Source organism: Odocoileus virginianus, chromosome 21 (genome assembly GCF_023699985.2).
Source record: "Odocoileus virginianus isolate 20LAN1187 ecotype Illinois chromosome 21, Ovbor_1.2, whole genome shotgun sequence".
Taxonomy (NCBI): Eukaryota; Metazoa; Chordata; class Mammalia; order Artiodactyla; family Cervidae; genus Odocoileus; species Odocoileus virginianus.
This window is the reverse complement of record NC_069694.1, coordinates 28,202,237-28,216,935: the sequence shown is the minus strand read 5'-3', so window position 1 is coordinate 28,216,935 and position 14,699 is coordinate 28,202,237. Positions and strand designations below refer to the sequence as shown.

At 41.5% G+C, this 14,699-nt stretch overlaps 1 protein-coding gene across 7 annotated transcripts in view; it reads left to right on the top strand.

Annotated features, from left to right (window-relative positions):
• FAM13A (family with sequence similarity 13 member A) overlaps nt 1–14,699 on the top strand; it is a 363,870-nt gene that overhangs the window by 331,679 nt on the left and 17,492 nt on the right. For all 7 annotated transcript variants that reach the window (XM_070452134.1, XM_070452131.1, XM_070452129.1 and 4 more), the window contains 5 exons: nt 7,787–8,000; nt 8,470–8,608; nt 9,353–9,434; nt 10,271–10,491; nt 11,150–11,233. In XM_070452134.1, the coding sequence (XP_070308235.1) occupies nt 7,787–8,000; nt 8,470–8,608; nt 9,353–9,434; nt 10,271–10,491; nt 11,150–11,233 (740 nt within the window). The remainder of the gene's footprint in view (nt 1–7,786; nt 8,001–8,469; nt 8,609–9,352; nt 9,435–10,270; nt 10,492–11,149; nt 11,234–14,699) is intronic.

Below are 14,699 nucleotides of genomic sequence, written 5' to 3'. Positions count from 1 at the left end.
ATGTGTGTCTGAAGGTACAGAAAGGGAGAAATTGTGCTCCTGAGTTCAGAGCCGTGGCCTTAGTTAACACAATGACGTAGAGAATCACAACTATTAAAATAAAAAGTCAGAAAAAAAAAAAAGTCTTTTTCAAAAGCACCTAAATTTCCTTGTCTTCTGCCCCAACCTCTTTTTTTTTAACCAAAAAGTATTCATTATGTTAATGATCTTAAGATGATCTAAGAAGGCCACAAGGTGAAAAATAGTAGCACCATGATACTTCTCGAGTCCAGGGCTTCAGTGAAATGAAATCAAACTGTTTTTTATTCTGGTTTTCCCTCTTTGCAATCTAAGAAACACTTTCTAGTTGTTTTTTTTTTTTTTTTTCATGTAATTAGGTGGTGAATCTGAGATTTTTGTCAGATCTTCCCAGCTATCCACTGGGAGGGAAATTCAAGGTTTTTTTGTTCTAAGTGATACATTCCAGGGTAGTATTTGTTGTTGTTCTTTTCTGTACTTTGAAATAATCAGGTGTGCTTTTAATTCATACATTAAAAACAGCCTACCCCGCCAAGGTCCCATGGTAGCCACTGTTGCCCAAATAAAAGAAAAAAACAGCAGTAGCCAAAACAAATGCTCTGTTTGGGCTTCAAGAATATGGTCTCCTCATATCATTAATATACAGCTCTAGATTAAAAGCTCTAGGATTTTTTGGTCAGAATTCAAATTGGCCACATTATCTTGATGTTTTATTCAGGAAAGGGGCTAATAGAGTCTCCTCTTATTGAAGCAGACTGAGGTGTTGGATCTTTTTTTTTTAAATCATAAATTTATAGTCCCTTCCAACACACTTAAGGCTAATATATAGCCTTAAGGCTAAATATAAAGCAGAAAAATCTCTCCAGACTGGTTGAAAGCTAGCTTATAGTTAGAACTGTTTCATTACTTTATATTAGGAACTTTCTGCCAGATAATAATACGAGGGAAATAACATTTTGTATTGGGAAACTGGGTGAAATTTTTAAAGCTTATGCCAAGAAAAAAATACATTTTATTAGGATTGTGTTATCCATATAACTTATAAAATTACTTGTTTTAACTTTTTTTTTTTTTTTTTTGCCAGTTACTACATTTGTCATTGAACTTGCATACCTCAGAAATCTACATGGTTCCATTTCAAAGTTGTTTTGATTGTTTGGTTAGTGCTTTCAGTATATTATTTATTTATTTAAGTGTCCAAGTTACATTTTAGCAGTAATACAACTGTAAGTATAGTCAAAATAAAGGAGTATTTTGCATGAAGGATAGTTAAGCTGAGGGCAATCATTTAAGCCACTGAAATATCACTTTTTTCTATAGGTTTAGTGAAAAACAAAATGGTCACTCCCCAGTAAGGAATAAGGTTTGTACTAATTTAAACTGTGCAACCAGTGCAACAAAATATATAAACAAAAGTGATATTTACCAAAACCATGTGAACCAGTATCCATCTATAAGTCTCCATCAGTAGTCTCCGGACCCCCATGTACTGTAACCAACTCTTTCTGATTTGTTTGCTTGTTCTCCATGCCCACGCCATGGGTCATACTCTCTCATGCATGTAGAATAACAGAATATCAGGTGAGAGAGTACTTAATGAGTGACCTGCAGGTACTGCCCACTACAGTGTATGCTTTCACATGAAAATGATGTTCTGTGGCTTCCGAAGCATATGGTATTGGGAAAATAGAAAAATGAAGCTGTTAATAAGTTGCATAGACAGAGTGGAACCCTCTCAAAGTGAATGGAGGATCAGAGTCCAGTCCCACTCATTGACAGATAAATAATACACACTTGATCTTTTTTCCTCTATATGTAGCTGTGTATTAGGGCATATTATTTGATCTGTCCACATGAAAGCATCATTATCATCACTATTACTAGAGTTTGCACTCTCTAAAATTAAATGAACACCCAAGTCAAATGAACTGTCTTAGCTATTTAAAGCCCTTGAAAGTTGCATAATTAAAATGTCCATAATCAGCCAATTCATGCTGATTTAGGGACACCCTTGTGGAAGCACTGAGATATAAACACTCAGCTACTCTGTTAGATTTGTCCTGGTGAAATCAAGTTTTATAGAACATTTTTTATTTAATTTTTTTATAGAACATTTTTTAGAGGATATAAAGTACTTCAGATATCTTATTCATCACTTACTGCTTATCTTATCAAAAATAACTGTGGGCAGGAAATTCTCTTTAAAAAACATTAGAGAAGCAAGGAATCTTAAAGATCTTACAGCTGAACCCCCTCTTATTATACAGCTAAGAAAGCTGAGACTAAAAGAGGCAAAATGATGATTCAAGATCACAAAGTCTCCTGACTTCCACCTAAATGCCTCTTTTAAGCAATGCTGGTTCAGTATCATAGCAGGCAGTAGACTATGATGGTTAAGAGGCAGACACATGGAGAGTTCAAATTCTGGCTCTACCACGTAACTAGCTTTGTGGTCAAGTTAGCAAGTGGTCAGCAACTAGCAAGTGGTCAGCAGGTCTCAACTGGAGACATAGTACATAATAACAAATAGTAGGGGCTTCCTGGGTGGCTCCGTGGTGGAGAATCCGCCTGCCAATCCAGGAGTTGCAAGAGATGTGGATTCAATCCCTGAATCGGGAAGATCTCCTGGAGGAGGAAATGGCAACCCACTCCAGTAGGATTACTAGGATAATCCCATGGACGGAGGAGCCTGGTGGGCTATAGTCCATGGGGTTGCAGAGAGTCAGACAGGACTGAAGCAGCTGAGAAGAGCACCGCAGTAGTAGTATCTACTTAGTACGTTTGTTACAGGGATTATATGAGCTAACACACGGAGTGCTCAGCACAGCCATGTGATGGGACACTCTGTGTTATTTTGGATTGACGAAGCTGGCTAATAAGGTTCTGGTAGTTTGTGATGAGACTGTTAGAACAATTTAACAGAACAGTCATTGTTCTCAGGTTACATTTTGGAATTCTAAAGAAAATTTTGTGAAAGGATTTTCCCAGTAAAGACCCCCCCACTTTCCATGTCCCTGTATCTGGGATGTATATGTACCTCCAGCGTTACTGAGTAGCCTCCTTGGAAGACTGTATGACATCACGCCAAGTAGGAATGACTCTGAGTAACACATACGCAGTTAGAAATGAGACATGGAAAACAGCAGCTCCCTTAATTCTGTGCAAATTTCTTAAAGAAAAATCATCTCAATAGCTCGTTTTCTTTTGTGTTTAAATGGATCCGGCCAGCTAAAGCAGAGAGGAGCTGCGTCCCGGTGCTCGCATTAGCATCCGTCAGAGCTGCATTCTCTCCTCCCCAGTGAATCTCCTTTATTTCCGTATGTGCTGTAGGGGCTGAAATGGAAGTCCCCAGGGACCTACTCTTTTTTATTACTTACGTAGCAAGCATACAGCTTTTTTCTCTGTTTTTTTCTGACCTGCTGGGATCACAGCTAACCTGGGCAGATTAATTTTTAATAGACGTGCCATACTTATGTCCAGAGTTCTTTTCGACCAGACACACGGCTATAATCAAAACCACCATATCCAGGGAATTCTGGTCTAGATAGGAAAACACTTTTGTTTTACGGAGTCCTTTAAGATGAAAATCTAATTTGAAGCCTCAAATCTTTTCCCTTGTCCCTTTGAATAATTATCTTGCAATATCCTTGTCTGTTTCATTGCTCTAGAATTACTGGTTAAAATGTAAACTATTTCCCAAGCCCACAATTGGGAATTGTCAGTGAACACATCCTCAAATTGACTCTCTATGCAGGTGGGTAATGCATAGGACATACTATGATGGACTGTGTTATTCTTCTCAATTCAGTCTTATTCTATTTGAGCACCAACTATCAAAACATGAGATTAAGAGGAAAAAAAAAATGAGATAGCCTTGTATTCTTAGAATATTTCAAAACAGAGGAACAGTTGGTCTTACTGAATCTTTCATTATATTGAATTGTGTATAATTATGTAACTCTTTTGAATAGGAGCCCTAAATTGTAAGACTGTATAGAATAAAAGAAAGAGAAAAGAGAGAGAGAAATCATATAAGCATTTCCAGATGCATAGGTGAAAAATTTCACTTCTGTTCTACCTGCAGCTAATGATGAAATATTTATTTTTACTTTGACGTTGAAATTCTTAATGCTATTATATTTCTAGTTTTTAAAGTAATAAATTTCTTAGAGATTATCATACTAAGAGAAATGTCAGACAGAGAAAGACAAACCAGTTATATGTGGAATCTGAAAAGATGATGCAAAAGAACTTGTTTATAAAATAGAAATAGACTCACAAACAGAAAACAAACTTACGGTTATCAAAAGGAAGAGGGGGTAGGGAGGAATAAATTAGTAGGAGTTTGGGATTAACAGATACAAACTACTGTATATAAAATAGACAAACAACCAGGATCTACTGTATAGCACAGGAAATTGTACTCAATATCTTATAATAACCTATAATGGGAAAAGAAAAATATTACATATATATATGTATAAAACTAAGTTACCTTGCTATATACCTGAAATTAACACAACATTCTAAATCAGCTATGCTTCCATTAAAAAATAAACAGAATCATACAGTAAAAATTTTTTAAATGAATCAGTAAACAGTGTCACCCATAAGCTAGAATTTCTTCAGAATTTCTGTGTACTTCATATATACCACTGGTGATACCAGGAACATGGCACATCTGGTTTTCTTGTCAGTGAAGTGATGGATCAAGAATGGAAGCCCAGAAGACGGCTGCATTAACAAAAAGGCAGTCTGACGGATGGCCCCATGTTAGCCACAAAGCATCAAACAAGCACAGTTCAGTTCCATCATTAGTATTTTGTAGTTAACTCAGGATCACAGTTTATTTTTTACCGGAGACATGCTTGGTTAATGGTCATAAACACGTACTGTGTTTTGCAGAAATGGTACATAGAGTCCACATAGTTCAAAACTCAAAGATTAGTTGTACCATATTTTAAGAGCTATTCTGCTAGATTCAGACAGATGAACATACTTCAGGACCTAAAATAACACCTTTCAAACTAATGTTTGATGCGCAGAAATGTCAAACTAGCCAGCACAGCAGCATGCCAGCATCAGCATCAGACTTCGTTTTCCCTGTGCCCTTTATCCCTGTCAACCACCAAAGCCTCCCCCTGGGTGTTATGCTCCTTGACCACTGCCTTCGGCTTGACTGTTCAAGCCATCTTAACCCTTTCCCTGTCCTGGCTCCACTGATTTTAGTCCTTAGAGAAAATTCTGCTGTCCTATGAAGTAGATGTCATCTGGTCTGTTTAATAGTTCCATTTTCTGCAACTGCACACTACATTCTTATTATTTTTCTAGGGATTACTTTCCACTCACCCTCTGCTTCCCTCATCCCCCCTCGCTTCTCAATTACTTTCACTTTTTCTTGTCGACAGTTCCAAGCTGCTCATATCTAAGCCCTGCCACTTAGGAGGAGCCAGCCAACCGAATCAGTATAGATGCTGAAACAACTCCTGTTTATCTCCTGCTGTAGCCAAGTCTATTCTCTGCCACTCTTAGAGACTCAGTAGGCAGGACTCTGTCTTTAACATGCTTTCTTTGTTTAAAGTATTTATATTGTCATCTGTGTTATAAGATGACTTGGTTGTCTTTAAATTTTGAAAACCTGTGGACCTCATTCCACATGAGGTTAATTTTTTTTTTTTTAATTAATGTGCTTAAGTCTTACTACATTGTGGGATCTTAACATTTTTAAGACAGTCATCCTTGTTCCTGAAGCACCTGGCACATTCTAAATTGAAGCACTGTCCAGGAGGGCAGGAGACTTGAATTTCTAGATCCAGCTCTTATTGCTGGTTAGGTATTTGCTCTTGAATTCCTTGGGTTTCAGTTTTCTTATCTGTAATTGTTGAACCAAAGCAGTAGTTCTCAAACCTGACTGAATTATGATCACTTGAGAAGTTTTTTTAAGGACTATGTGTTTATGTCTCACATATCTGGACCCTCACCTACAAATTCTGTCTAATTGGGTGGTGGTATGAGACCTGTATGTTAGAAAAGAAAAAAGTGAAAGTCATTCAGTCATGCCCGACCCTTTGCGACCCCATGGACTATACAGTCCATAGAATTTTCCAGGCCAGAATACTGAAGTGGGTAGCTTTTCAACCCAGGGATTGAACCCAGGTCTCCTGCATCGCAGGTGGATTCTTTACCAGCTGAGCCACAAGGGAAGCCCAGGAATACTGGAGTGGGTAGCCTGTCCTTCTCCAGTGGATCTTCCCGACCCAGGAATCAAACTAGGGTCTCCTGCATTGCAGGTGGATTCTTTACCACCTGAGCTATCAAGGAAGCCCGAGCCATCACAGAAGTGTGTTAGGAGTTATTTATATTTTCCTCTGTGACCCTGAGGTGCAGCCACAGTTGAAAAGTCACTGGATTATTTGTTGTATGAAGTTTCAACCAGCTTTAATGCTCTGTGATTACTGTATGATTTTTTAAGTAAAATACTAAGTAAGCCCTTGTTTAAGATGATTTTGTGGATTTTAGAAATACTTTGATAGCTGAAGGAGCAATTGTTCCGTGAATCAAACTGAGGGAATCCCAGAATTTAAGATCATGGCTAAATTCCAGCCTTGTGTAAATTACAATATCCACAAGGGTATTTAAGACATAACCTTTTTTATAAGTGATGAAAGTATTACAAATGAAATACCATACATCGCCTGAGATCCTTAAAATATGTTATATAGGATTTTTTTAATGAGGAAAAGAACACATGAAGGTAGGTCTTGCAGTAAAAGTAAATGCCATCCTATTCCCTCACAAAGTGAAAAATCAGGATTTTGTGCTGTCTGTTTTTTCTTCAAGATTGTCTAGAATAACTCATACTGATTTATTCTTTTTCATTTTTGACTATTTTTATGCATGTTTCTTACTTTAACTATAGTCTGATGTTGTTGTTCAATCACTCAGTCATGTCTGTCTCTTTAGACCTCATGAACTGCAGCACGCCAGGCTTCCCTGTCCTTCACGGTCTCTCGCAGTTTGCTTAAATTCATGTCCATTGAGTTGATGATGCCATCCAACTTAAGTAGCCTCTAAAAGTTCCAAATACAGAGCATGCATTTTAGACATGCTAAATCCCAACACACTAAAGCAAAAGCATACAAAACAGCTTGTTGAGTGACCTCAGCAGAGGCATAACCTGAATCAGTGGACTCTCCCAAGATGAATGTGATTCCTTAACCCGATTCCCTAGTTGTATCAGTGAAGGATGTCCAGCCATGATGCCAAACCCCTTGCTCACAGACACGTAGGCGTTTCTGTTCCATAACGCCCTCAGGTGGAGAAGTGCTCCTCAGTGATCTGCCAGGAAGGTTGGAAGCTCACTTTAGTGGCTTTTCCTCAGGGCAGCCCTAGCACAGTAACTTTTGAAAGCAAATGAAGGTGGAGATAAGAAAATAGATGATGACTGAATCAGATAGATTCGCTGATTCAGGTCAGGGCAGTGTCTTGAGTTAGAACCTTCGATCTAAAATGTGAAGCTGGGAATTCCCTGGTGGTCCAGTGGTTAGGACTCCGTGTTTCCACTGCAGGGAACACAGGTTCAGTCCCTTCGGGGAACTAAGAACCTGAATGCCATGTGGTGCGGCCAAACAAATGAGCTAATAACTAAGTAAAATGTGAGACCGTCCAGTGCCTCCTCAATTCAGTGCCTCCTGATGCACTCAGAAAATTTGGGAGACAGGTGTGCTTTGAAGACCAATTTTGCCCTCTCGCCCCTGCTCTTTTCCAGAGCCTGTCCCTGCCTTCTCCTCGTGGCAACAGGAGAGCGTGGACGCTGACGAAGCGCGCCTCTCCCCGCAGGCCGGGCGCCTGATTCGGCAGCTCCTGGAGGTGGACAGCGACCCCATGCTGTCCCCCCGCTTCTACGCTTACGGGCAGAGCCGGCAGTACCTGGACGACACAGAAGTGCCTCCTTCTCCCCCCAATTCGCACCCTTTCATGAGGTGTGTTTCTTTGTGTTGCCGAGGCACAGAGGTCCCATCATGTAACTTTAAAAGGGAGAGGAAGGTTACCCATGGCTAGTCACCTTTCTCACTAGGTTGTAAGTGTATCTCCATCCAAGTCACAGGCTCTGTTCTAACTTCACACGTGACCTGTGACCCGACTGCAGCATCACCAACTGAATCTCCGTTAGTGCCTCCTTCCCAACGCTCTCTCAAATTTAGCTGTGAAGTCCACCGTGCACATTTCAGTCCTAGCTTTGCCAGGCATAAAGGTGAGCTGGAGAAGATTGGGCGTGTTTAAAAGGCAGGATACACAGAGCTGAGGGTCACAAAACGTGATCGCAGCGGGCTTGCTTTTATTTGAGAGGATAGCACACCCCATCCCCGTACCACACCCCTCGCCCCCCGCGCCCCTCCCAGCAGGCAGTGACCACCCCCGGGGACCTGACCCGCCCTGTGCCCCTCACAGGCGCCGCAGCTCCTCTCTGGGTTCCTATGAAGACGAGCAAGAGGACCTGACACCCGCCCAGCTCACTCGAAGGATTCAAAGCCTTAAGAAGAAGATCCGAAAGTTTGAAGACAGATTTGAAGAAGAGCGGAAGTACAGAGTGAGTGCTCACGGGCTTCTTTCTGGACCCTCCCCCGACACGATGCCTCAGTGCATCGACTATTCAGAGAGGTGGTGACAGTTCAGGGAGCTTTGTAGGGAATCACGAAAGGCAGTAAACGCTGAGCAATGAACCCTGGTAAACTCCAATATCGCGTGTCAGCATTTTCCTTGCACAGGAAAATATCCTGTGCATATCCTTACAATGAATTAAAGGGTTTCACATTTGTGTTGTAAATTGATCAGTGATCAGGGATGGGGAAAATCATTAAGTGAAGTATTTTGTTTGGCTAAAACTTAATTCAGAATTATCTTCTAAAATTTAACTAATTCTGGTCTCATTCTTTTCTCAGCTCTATCCTTAGTATTTCCTACAAGAATAACAAAAAGACATTTTTCACAGTGGTTGTTGTGTAAAATATCATATACCCTACTGCTTTCTATCCTGTTAGGCTAAGAGGTTGAACCCTACAGATAATGGAAAAGAGGTCATAGACTCATGGAAGTCCATGACCCTAACGATCCAGCATTTTGTCTCTGAGGAATTCTTTGAAAGCATCAAAAATGACCAGGTATAAAGAAGGATAATGGAATTCCACCTGTGAAGTTGCTCTGATTAATCACAGTTCATTTATTATTCCAGTGAAACTCAGCTTTTCCTTGCTGTTTAAAACAAACTGATCATCAAACTCTTCTGTCTCCTGCCCCAATTCCAAAACATTTACTCTAGATTTCCTTTTTGCAGCCTTCCCACAGCGACAAAGCAGCCAATCCAGAGGTTCTGAAATGGACAAATGACCTTGCCAAATTCCGGAAACAACTTAAAGGTAGGGAAAGTTCAAGACCTATGTCATGGTCCTCAGAGGACAAGCCAAGTGCAGAAGCTGTGATCTCACTGCGTGCTGAGCCACTTACCACTAAATGTTCCAGGAAAGACTGGTTCCTTGAAGCTGACTCCCAGGGCCCTCAGCATTCAGGGCACACTTTCTCTGCATCCTCCCATGGCCTCCATCACAGGGAAACCCAGATCAGTTAAGATGCTGAAAATTCTGCAGGATTTTTTTTTTCCCCTAAATAACTAATCTAAGAATGATGGTTTCAATTCAACACTTATTAGGAACCTATTTAATCCAAGGTGTTATTTGCTATAGAGTTAGGAGACGACATAGAGACAGTAATGGCTATGAAAAGAATTTGGTCCCTGTCCCTCCCAGAGCTTGCTGTCATTTAGGACACAGAATCATGTAAACAAAGGAATAGAATACAAAGTGAAAATAATTCCAAAATGAGATCTTTACATCACGTGGAAAAGATTGGCCAACATTTGGACGTTAGACCTGCAAATACCTGTAAATGTTATGTGATTCAGTGTGGGAAGACATCAGCCTCATTCTGAGAACAGCCTGCAGCATGGATGTTAAAGAACTAAAACTTTCTCAGGAATAGGGTTAGGAAACCATGCCAGATAATACAGGAAAACATTATCATTTTCTTAAGTTTAAGAAATAATAACCTAGGGATTTCAGCTAATATTATAATTAGATGCTTTCTGGGAGAAAAAAAAAAAAGACAAGACTAAGCACTTGTTAACAGCAAGAAAAACAATCTGGGTTCAGCAGATGTCAATTCCCATACATCTCCACCCCCAAATCTTTTCTCCTAGAGTCCAAACTGAAGATATCAGAGGAGGACCTACCCCCCAGGATGCGGCAGCGAAGCAACACACTCCCCAAGAGTTTCGGCTCCCAACTTGAAAAAGAAGATGAGAAAAAGCAAGAGCTGGTGGATAAAGCCATAAAGCCTAGCGTGGAGGCCACACTGGAATCCATCCAGAGGAAGCTCCAGGAGAAGCGGGCAGAGACCAGCCGTCCCGAAGATATTAAGGTGTGATTCTGTGATGAGCCCGAGAAACTGCTAATCCCAAACCATTCCAGTCACTGTGGGAGGGTGGCAGGGCAGCAGGGCATGCCCCGGGGTCCCAGTGGGGAGGGTAACGAGTCACACCTTTTTATATCTCCCTCACCTTCCCTTTCCACACACTGAGACTCCAAAGAAGCAGATGAAACAAGCTCAGAGTGCTTTTTAACTATAGGTCCTTTGGTTTGGACTGCAAATGGAAAGCAGGAAATCCTGTTGTACAGGTTACAGAATGGACTTGTTTCAGTTACGAGACAGTTTGGTGACTCTCTGAGGTAGGAGGATTAGAGACAAGCCTTTGGGAATGTGTATCCTATAACCGTATTCGTCGCCGGAGTCATTAGGCTAAGCCCCATGCACCTCACGGCCTTGCTGATCCCAGTCCAGCATGCCTTTGCCACCACATGGGAGAAAGGAGTACTCATAGGTGATGATTCTGCTGTGCTGTGTTTCTAGCTGCATATCAGGAACAGCTAATTCCTAGCTTTGGATGGAGCTAGGGAGAGCTGTTGTGTAAACATTCTTTTTAACCTTACTTTGGGAAACTTGTTTAACTAAATAAAGCAGTTGCGATGTTCACAAATGTTTTCCCCTCTCTCATTTCTCTGTCCTTGTGTTTATACAGGATATGACCAAAGACCAGATTGCTAATGAGAAAGTGGCCCTGCAGAAAGCTCTGTTATATTATGAAAGCATTCATGGACGGCCGGTACGTGAATGCACTGAATTTTCTTTTTTTTTTTTTTAAGTAATTTTTTTTACTGGAGTATAATTGCTTCACAATGTTGTGTTAGCTTCTGCCGCACAACATGAATCAGCTGTCTGGACACATATATCCCCTGTCTCTTGAGCCTTCCTTCCACCTGTCCCCTCTTCCCACCCCTCTAGTTCGTCACAGAACATCAAGCTGAGCTCCCTGTGTTATAAGCAGCTTCCCACTAGCCATCTGTTTTGCACATGGTAGTTTATATGTGTCAGTACTATTCTCTCTGTTCGTCTCACCCTCTCCTTCCCCGATTGGGTCCACAAGTTCATTCTCTACGTGTTCCCACCCTACAAATAGGTTCATCAGTACTGAATATTCTGACTGGGGTAAATTACCAGGCTTTGAAGTGGATCTTCTGTGTTCAGTATTTTACAATTGAGGTGTCCAGATACTTAGATTACTATATATTTTCACCAGAACTAAGCTTTTTGAAGCCTAAACCTATGATAAGAGTTCTACTACCTATTAAGTGCTAAATTTAATTAAGTTCCAAAGAAAAAGCAGTTTGCAACTAAAATGTAGTCTCTAGTGTCCTGCTTCGAGTATAGTGGAGGGGGGCATGAATTAGTACACAGAAGCCGAGAGTGAAGGAACATGCCTGCCCCTGAGTCTGCCCCAGTAAGCTGTCATCACTAGCTCTAGGCATTCTTATCCATAAAAGGAAGGTGCTAAGCTCCAGTGATCTGCCCTAAAATTCAGTTTCTTTTCAGTGCAGTTTGCAACCCGTGTTTGCTGAGAAGTTTCAGCTGCCATACAGAACTAAAACCGAGAGGAATCTAAAATGTGGCTTTAGAAGCGTTTGAGGCGATTTGTTATTCAGCAAGCACATTTATCTTCTGCTTGCTGTTAGTCCTGGGGGAGACAATAGTTCAACAGGCCCTCTATTCCTAAGGGAACTCGTAATCTGATCTCCTTGTCAGTGACTCTTAGTAACCTTCTGTTAAGAATGCTGTCAAGAACCCAACAACACAAGTTCTTAAGAGCAGGTGTAAAGAAGCAGGAGGTGTATATTCACAGATGGACTTTTATATCACCAAAATGCACAGACCTCTTTTCCAGTCTGTCATAGCTATGTAATGGAGAGAGTCTTTGCATCACAAATATGCTCTCTTAGATGAAGAAATTCGAGAATAGAGCACTGGACTACAAGATCTGTGAGAGCAGGGATTCTGGGTTTTTTTTTTTACCTAACAGTAAACCTGGACCTCAGCATCTAGCATGAGACCTGATGCAGAACATGTGGCCAGTTATCTGTCTAATGAGCCTACCTGGTATTTTGATTCTGAATTTATTAGGTTTAAATTAAAAAAAAAAAAAAGCTGGAGTTGATGATTGATTTTGCTGGCCTGTCCCTACAGTGGAAAAATACTGGCACTCTGGGATAATGGTCATGTTTCAAGCCAACTGTTGTTTTGGGTTTTTTTAAAAGGCATTGAACCAAACAGTAAATGCTCTGGAGCTCAGATGTATTGTGAAACTTCGTCCTTCTCTTCCGGGATATTCAGAACTTGCGGAGATAGAACTAATCCTCTTCTAACAGAGAGGAGAAACTCCTCCACTGAAGACTCAGCGCCTTTAGGTGTCAATCTCCTCAAGCCCCTAGGCAAGCCTCCGTGAAGGAGGTGGGGCCCGTGTGTCTTCCTTCTTTTCATTATATGGATTCAGGGTACAACAGTGATAAACTCCTTTAAAGACTGTCAGCTGTGTTGTAGTCTTCAGCTTGCTGCCGGAGCAGGGGGCTGTGTGCCGTGGTACTTATTGCTCCGAGGTGAGCACCGTCTCTCCTCCTGTCTGGACTGTGGCAGTCAGCAGGCCCTAGGCTCACAGTGTGTGTTGAGTCGCTCAGATGTGTCAGAATCTTTGCAACCCCATGGACTATAGCCCGCCAGGCTCCTCTGTCCATGGAATTTTCCAGGCAAGAATACTGGAGTGTGTTGCCATGCCCTCCTCCAGCAGATCTTCCTGACCCAGGGATTGAACCCAGCTCTCTTGCATCTCCTGCATGGGAAGGCTGATTCTTTATCATGTGCCACCTGGGAAGCCCTAGATTCAAACCCAGCTCTGCTGAGACTGGCTCTGTGTCTCTGGGCCTCTTAGGTAACTCCCTAAGCCTCAGTGATTTGTCTGCGTAATAGATGTCTGTTACCATAAGTTGTCATGGAGACTGACATCACACACACACGTAGACCCGTAGGCTGTCTGGCACTGACGGAGGAAGCAGGGCAGAGTGGCTTTGCAGGGAGTTAGGCGGGACTCCTGTAAATGACAGGTTTCTCTTCTGGTACTTACAGGTTCTGCCCTCTGCATTCTACTTCCTATTAAATAATTGAATCAGGAGAAATGTACAATTTTTAGCTCTCTTACCGATAGGAATTTGAACCATTAATCCTTGGCCCTTTCTTTTATCATTCTTGCAGATGAAGGAACAACATTTCTGGGCTTGGATTCTAGCATCTCACAGGTCAGGGACACATGCTCCAGGAAGTTTGAGTGTCATTTATTTCTGGTCCCAGGTCGGGCTCTCTGCCTCTCTCTCTGGAACCTGATACTCCCGCCTCCTCAGGAGAAACAGAGTTCACTTGATATCTTGCCAGTCTGAAAACCAAAGAGTGAACTTTTCATTCTTAACATCTGTGATGTTGCCATGGACCCTGGACTTAAGAATAACATTTGGGCAACACTCTTCTTAAAAGAAAAACACAAGTACTCCCAGGGCTATGCTGTCATTCCAAACCTTCGCTTTTTAGAAATGCAGGTGCTTAGAGCCTGGTGGATTTCTGCTGAGTCTGTAGATTCTGATATAAAAGGACACCAACAGTCAAAATCACCGGCCGAAACAGTCATGTACATTGTTTAATAAGGTTGTTTGCTTTATCCAGACAGACAGACACATGTATGAAAAACAAAAACACAGTCGTCTACACACCAGCACATAATTCCCTGTGAATTATTATTAAGATGTGTCCTTTTCAACATGTAGGGGTCTCATCAGAAGACCACGTCCCAGAAGTACAGCACATAGCTGCAGCCCCCCCATGACCCCTTCTGCAGACCCAGATGATGGTGAAGAGGAGAGAGCGTGGGTGCATCTGCCGAACTTCAGGGTTCTCATTGATACATTTCAATCTTGTCTTTTAGAAACTGGGAAACTAGGCGAAAGCATATCGTGTCAAATTTAAGTCCAGATTCTAAAGCCACATATAAATGGTATCATTTGTTTATCTGTTGGTTGGGAAGATCTGATCTTTGCCCAGTCAGCCCACTGTTGTTGCCTGATAATAAAAGAGGGACAGTCACCATTTTCTGAATCAATGGGACAAAAATGCAGCAGGTATAAAAATCCATCTCCTTTACCTTCTCCCACTGGCAATTTTGTGACTCAGAGATACCACCTCCACACACAGATTCC